The following is a 7,447-nucleotide window of genomic DNA, read 5'->3' as shown; positions in this document are numbered from 1 at the left end:
CTTTTAGGGGCCCGTATAAAAGACATTCAGGATGGCACCTTTTTCCTCTCTAAAACCCATCACCTGCTAGACCTGTGGATTTCTCTTTCCCAAAGATCAGATTTTTTTCTGTCACTCCATCCCTTTACAGTCGCCATCAAATTGCTTGCGACTTTAATTAGCACTTATTTTATCCTGACTTTCATGATGTATTTCCATCTCTGTCCTAACACTAGATCCTGGGAGATTTCTGTATTATGGCCACAACTCCCACAACTCATAGCATAGTGTTTGCAGGTTAAATCGCAGGTGCTCAGCAACTCTTGGTAGAATGGCTGAATGAATGTTAAGATGTTGTTAGATTTAAATTACTTTGGGAGGCGTGGATCTTGTGATATATATCCCCCTCCAATTTAGTAAATAGAGTAAAAGGCATTGAAAACAGGAAAGACATATTTTTAAATTGCGCACTGATCTGTTATTTGTAAATCAGGGTCGCTACAACAATTGGCTGTACTTTTAATAATAATGGTGATGACAATAATAATAAACTCTGCTCTATTAAAAGAAAGAAAGAAAGAAAAAAAGTCCTTTAGACTCAGCTCCCAGCAAAAACCATCCACGATCCAGGTTTCCCACCCCTTCCAGTGGCCTGATGCGCGGCGAGGGAGGAGCAATAAGTCAGCAAGGCCTGAGGAGCAAGGAGAGCCGGATGGGGGAAGTCCCGGAAGTCATTGACCAGAGCAAGCACCCGCCTCAGTGGGATCAGCTTGGGCTGAGGTCCCAACAATAACATACGCGCGGGCCCGGCGGGGGCCGCGCGGGGCCGACCTTGTGGGCGGAACCCAGATTGGGGAAGGCGGGTGGGACGCTTCCCAAGGCCTCAGGGGATTGGAGAAGAGAGATGAGAGTGGTGGAGCTAGAGGAGTGGGCCGGGGAGCTAACGGGTCGACCGAGGAGAGAGCTTGTTGATTGGGTGGCGCGGGGGGAGACGGACAGGAGCCAACCTCGGATTGGCCGGGTATGCCGAGGAGGCGTGGCCGAGCGCGCAAGAGGGAGCGCGAGGGAGCGGGCGGGCGACCTGCCTGCCAGCTAGCCGGAGCGGCGGGCGAGCGCGGCGAGCAGGGGCCGGGTCGCAGAGCGTGGTGCGGGGGGCGCGCTCCCCAGCTCCACCGCAGGCAAACCCCGCGCCTCGAGCACCCTGATTCCTTCCCTCCTCTCCCCTGCACTCCTGCCTGGGGTCTTGGGCGGGGAGCGGAGGGAAGGAACGAAGGAGGAGGAGGCAAAAGCGGAGTGAGGGGCGGAGGGGGTCCCGGCGCGAGGAGAGGCACGCGTTGCTTCTCGCTCTCTCGCCGCATCCGCCCCCTCCTTGCCCGGTGCTGCGGCCCCAGGGCCCGCGGGACTCCCGGGACGCCTGCACTATGCAGGCGGACTGCCTGCCGCCGCGATGGCGAGCTGGGGGGTGGTGAGAACCGGGCGCAGCCCGCACCGTTCCCGAGTCCGGGCCGCGGCCGCCGCCGCCGCCCCCGCCCGGGCCGCGTTTCCCCACTCGCACTCCTGCCTCCTCCCTCCCCGCTCCGACTCTTCCTCCTCCCCTATGCCTCTGTTCCTCCTGCTCTTATTTATCCTCCTGCTGCTCGAGGACGCCGGAGCCCAGCAAGGTGAGTGGTCGCCCGGGAACGCGCGGCGCGAGGAGCCCCATGGGCAGCGGGGTCGCGGGGAGAGCCCCCCGGGCGCCAGGTCCCCCAGCCATTGGCGGAATCGCAGACGCTCGCGGGAGATGCCCTGAGCCTCTGTGCGCGGGCGGACCTGGCACCGCACTCACGAGGTTGTGTGGGAAAGGTGGGATCAGCCTGTTGTCCTCAAGTTGGCGCGGCTTTACTTTTGGGCAAGGCCATTCATTTTCCTAAGAGGGAAGTGAGACCCTGCTATCAAGGCCTCCTTTTTGGTATTGCTTTCTTCTTGGGGAAATCTTGGGGTGGAAAAAAACTTTTGGAGACGTGACCCCTGAAGTTAAGCTAAATGGATGGATGGATGGACAGAATAGAAAGGCAAAGTAATTAAACAGCAACTTAAACCTATTAAAGTCTAGTGGCTATAATTACTCTCTTGTGAAAGTGCTCAGGTTCAAAAGCGAATGAAATTGATTCTGGTTATCTTTGACTCGGTTTCAGAACATGTCCTTTAAAATTCCCTTCTTATTAATATGGTGGTCTAGATTGCCTAGACCCAGTGTTTGACCTAATGCAACATACTATATTGCCTAAAGGGAGCGTTCCACGTTAAAAGGATAAGGCCTTTTCAGAAAGGGACAAAACTTTTTCAATCTACAATCCTTGAAAAACCTATTCCAGAAGTGAGCAAAACTGTTTATTGAATAATCACCATGCTGGAAAGAGAATGCAGAGCTGATTTTTTCCACCCTTTTAGTACAATTTTCAGGCAGCGAACCGCAATTTTGGAATCATTTTGTCATCAGTTATTGAACACATTTTCCGTTGTATTCCCCATTTTATTGCAGTGGAAGGGTAAAGAAAGATTAGATCATTACTGATGGCTGAGAAGATTTTTTTTTAATTGATCTCCAGTTTAAGTCCATCTTAATGTTGCTCTCATGTGGTTTTAAGTTACGTATGGACTCATGGAGATAAGTCTGTCATTATGAAGATGCTGAAACTTTGACAGGCATATGGAAATCTCTAAGGAAAAAACGTATTTGGTAAACTGACTTAGATCTAGGCACATTTCTACACAATGTAGATGCTTAGTATTCAGGTTTTAGTTAAATCTTAAATAAATTTTTGAACATCAGCACTTGATAGAGTGAAATTCTTCCCTCCATTGAAGTTTTAGAGCCTGTACTTCTATTTCTCTCCTGGTAGGAAAAAAAACAAACAGGCTTATATTTAGCTAACACTTATTGGCATTTTCTTTGTGGCAGGCACAGTACCAAGTGGTTTACAATGTATTAACTTAATCCTCACCGCAACCATTTGAGATAGATATTGTTATCCCATTTCAAACGTGGGAAACTGAGACACAAAAATATAAGGTACCTTGATACAGAAAGGAATATAACTTTTTCTACATAAGCAGACTACTCTTTTGCTTATTTCTAGATCTGAAAGTGTTTATATCATGTTTTAAAAACATATATGTATATTTGAACAGGATAGAATCAGTTATATGTCAACCCCTGCCAAATGAGATGATTGCCTTGTTTTTAGAATTTCTCAAGCATGATCTTTAACATTACCTTTTTTTAAAGACTTAGTTTCAGTTTTACCAGAGCATTTTAACAAATATGTTTCTCTTTCACAGTGTCATATAAACACCAGTGTAGATTAACACAAATAGAAATGATGTTGGTAATTTAAAAGACCTAATTTCTAGTTCTAAGTTCATTGTGTAAATGTTGTTAAGTCGTTTAATTTCTTCATGCCTCACTTTTCCTATATTGGTGATACAAGAATACATAACTGTTCCATAACTTAATGAAAATGAAATGATAGTACACAAGAGTTTTGCAAAGGGGAAAGCATAGTATAGCTGTAACTGATTATCATCGTTAATCTTGAGCTTACTAAATTATCTGATAAAGTAAGGACCAGTTAGATATATATCGCCTGAAAACTCAGGAATTGTGTTGGATTTGAACTCCCTGGTTTTTAAAATTGTATTTTCTTACTCAAAGAACCCTGGTGTAGTCTGTAGTAGAATTGCTTTTAAACCAGTCTTCCTCATCTAACAGATGTGCATCAGGGTCCACTAGTGTTCCCTTGCATAACCTGAAAAGAAGTGTAATTTCAAAATGAGAAGGAGTGCTTTAAAACAGCAACAGAATTTTTAATAATGGGAATATCTACATGTTGTAATTTTAAGTTAAAAACTGGAGTTTTCACTTAAGTAGAAGGAAAAAGACTGGAAGGAAATAATAAAATGATACCAGCTGTCTTTTGCTGGTAGAGTTGTGGGTAATTTCTTATTTACACTTTTCCAAATTTTCTGCAGTTTGCATATAGTCAGAGTAAAAAATAAGCTGTGCAAAAATGTTTTGTGGTAGATTTTATTTTTTCTCAGACAGCCGAGGTAGAAATGCATGTATGTTGAGGTAGAATGGTGCTTCAGATTTTTTTTTACTCTTTCAAACATCATTTTGAAATAGTAGGAGATATTACCCTCATTCCAGTTAATGCCATACATAGCTATTCTTCAGCATGTTTTCTGCTGAAAAAGTGATTTTTTATTTGGCTCAGAATAAAATTTAACATTGGTCTGAAAACTTATCAACCTTACACAGCAGAGATGTATTTTAACCAATTTCCTATCATTAATATATAGATTCTGTTTATTCACATCCGTTTTACTATCATGGCGTTTTAGATATAGCTTATATTTGTATTTTTTAGTTGTAAATTTGATATTAAGTTTATCTTCAAAATCTTTATATTGAAAACTCTTTGCTGTAAAATGTATGTCTTTCTAAGAAACAGTTAAATTGATGAAACTTATGCTGATTGCATTTTAGCTACTGTAATAAATTTGCTTAATAGGAAGTTTAGGGTCTCCTATAAATGAATTTTTATCTCCAGTTTACATTATGATTGTAGGAATTGGTGTCACCTCATCTCAGAAGCTCAGCTTCCTCATTTGTATCACAGAGGCCTTGTCTGCCTTCAGGGTTAGAATATATTTGAATGTGGAGTGAATTTTAAAATTCTTTAAGACTAACTTATTTATGACTATTAATATGAAGATGGGATTCTTTTGTTTGCTAATTTAATGAACCTGTGAAACAAATCAGGTTCTTTTGTAAAAGAATTAAGTTTTACAATATTTGGAACTAATGTGTGTAGAAAAAAATTATATTCCTTTATTTGCCTTTATTTGCCTTTATTTGCTAGTGATGCAGGGAAATTTCTTGAACAGTATTTGTGAATTGTCAGAATTGAAAAGTACACCTCTCTTTGCAGAAGACATGTGTAATTCTAGTATTAACAGGATAGTTTAGAATTTTCTATTGTCTTTCTTGGTGTGATAAAACATCAGGACTCATGTAGTTTCGTTTAGTGGCAAAAATCAAAGCATCCTTTTTCTGCTATAGTTCTGATTAATTTTGCACAATGGAAGTTATAGCACATGTTTCATACACATTAGTGATTGGATTAAAATCCATATTTTTAAAACTTATAAAGGAAAAATTAACTGTAAAATTACAGGTTAATGATTTTTAGGTAGTTTCATAATGTTATAAGCAAAGAGGAAATATTTCCCTTTGGAGATAGTTAATTATATTTGTTAAACATCTGAGCTTCATTCTAGAAGATGAACATAAAAAAAAAAAAAACCCTTAAAAGAGTGAAATTCATATAAGTGAAAGTACCAGTACTGGAATTAAAATGACAAATTAATTAATTTTTAGAAAGAAGTAATGAGATTACACTATGATAGGGATAGGCTAGATGCATGTAAAGGTAGATGTTAAATTTAGGAATACGCTTAATAAAATGAACTGGGAATGTGAAAATATAGGTGGTAACATTGGGCGTTAATTGAATGCATGCAAATAGTTTCTGTTTCCACTTCCTCATTAGTTGGAAGGATGTGGAATGATGACATAAAATTAGGATTAGGAGAGGCTTTATAGAGCTAGTGATATTTGCTAAATGTGATTATTGAAGTATGAAGTGAGACATCTTGACAATTTTTCTTGTGTGGCTCATGAATTCAGTATATTTTAGAACAACTTATGGCCTTAGCACTTTATTTTTTTTTAATATTGTATAGATAACAATGATCGTTACTCAAACAAAATATTAAATGATAATTATCCACAGTTGTATCCCCTAATCTATCAACCTATAGTTTTTATGTCCCTTTTTCTTCCATATTCACACACCTACATAATCTTCCATGGTAGTAGTTTTAATACTCTTGTGTTATGTTCTATAGACATATCATGTTAAAATTAATTTACAGGCTGACACATAAGCATACATTTAAAATACAAGATGAAAATTTCAAATATAAAAATTTCCTATAAGTCGTTCATTATTTATGAAGTAATTACTATATTGTTCAGAACCGACATTACATTTATTTTCTTTATTCCATTGGATTAAATTTTTCATTCACAATAGACCTTTGAGAAAGTACAGTAAGTCCTCAAAGACGTTGATAGGTTCCACGACATATAATTAAACCCAGTTTACTGCAGGCTCCTTGATATAAACAAGTATTAAGTTCTTATGGAATCTCCGATGTTATAACAAAATGATATTGAATGAAAGACATTATTTGAGGACCTGCTGTATTTCGGTTCAAAATACTAGCTTAGAAACATACATCATGCTGATTTTCCAGATTATGTGTATTAAATCAATATAGTCTATGAGGACAGAAAATATGTATAGATATTCAAATAAAGTAGTACTTAATTAGTTCCTGTGTCTGTGAAGCAGATGGGATAATGAGGTGGTCTTAAAAGCCTGCTAAAACATCATCTACTAGATCAGTCTGCACTCTGAAGAGTGTGTAGTTTGAAGAAAAACTTTAATTAGCTACTTTAATTGTGGAAAAGACCTCAAGGTGCAAGCTCCCTCAGCTGCTTTCTAAGGAGAGCGGACTCAGAGTTCCCTGCAAGGTTTTTGTTGAGTAGGATGCCTGCAAGTTTGCGGTCCAAATGGAATTGCTTGGGATCAAGGAGAGGATGCTGGTATTCTTTATCATTCTCATTAAGAACTATCAGCATGAAGGAGTATCAGTTATGAGCTCCAAGCATATGTCATTACAGTCCAGGGATATTCAGAGAAGAGTAAAACATTGTCATTGTTTTCAGAGAACCTATAGTTTGGGAAATAATCTCCAAGTTGGACTATATGTAAATATAACCAAGGCAGATTGCAAAGTGCTGGTTACGACACTGAGGGAAGTAAGAAAAGCCTTGCTGATAAAGTGGCTTTAAGTGGGTAAGCTTTAAAGGATTGTTAGATTTCTAGTCCACAGTGACGGCAGACATTTGAAGAGTAAAGATCTCACAAGATCAGAACAGCAAGGAGGTAAGAAAGCATGGGAGTATAAAAACCTACCCTATTGGAATGACTAGACAGCCTCTGGTCCTGGACCACTGCTTTCTCCTTGAGCCCCATGCCTTGCACCTCTGCCCAGTCATTGGGCAAATATTTGTGGGCCATGGTTCTATGCACTGAGGTACTGCCTTCTTGGAACTAAATTACTACTACAGTGTGGCCAGCAGCCCCTTTTCTCCTATAAGATACAATCCAAACTCCTTCACATATTATATATGTAATTTTTTCACAGTCTGGTCCCTCCCTTCCTCTCTGACTTATTCTCATCTCAGTGGCCCTCATGCTTAATAGTTCCATTGTAAGACTGAGCTACTTTTTATTTTAATTAAAAAAAAAAATTATTCAACGATAATTTAGTTTTTTTCCCTATTTTATTTTTT

The 7,447-nt window shown here is 39.8% G+C and overlaps 1 protein-coding gene across 1 annotated transcript in view; it reads left to right on the top strand.

Moving 5' to 3' along the window:
• The first annotated feature begins 1,045 nt into the window (after positions 1-1,045).
• DCBLD2 (discoidin, CUB and LCCL domain containing 2) overlaps positions 1,046-7,447 on the top strand; it is a 77,246-nt gene continuing 70,844 nt past the window's right edge. The window contains exon 1 of the mRNA XM_006916543.3: positions 1,046-1,640. Within this exon, the coding sequence (XP_006916605.1) occupies positions 1,427-1,640 (214 nt within the window). The 5' untranslated portion in view covers positions 1,046-1,426. The remainder of the gene's footprint in view (positions 1,641-7,447) is intronic.

Source organism: Pteropus alecto, unplaced genomic scaffold (assembly GCF_000325575.1).
Source record: "Pteropus alecto unplaced genomic scaffold, ASM32557v1 scaffold164, whole genome shotgun sequence".
Taxonomy (NCBI): domain Eukaryota; kingdom Metazoa; phylum Chordata; class Mammalia; order Chiroptera; family Pteropodidae; genus Pteropus; species Pteropus alecto.
This window is presented reverse-complemented; position numbering and strand designations above follow the sequence as displayed.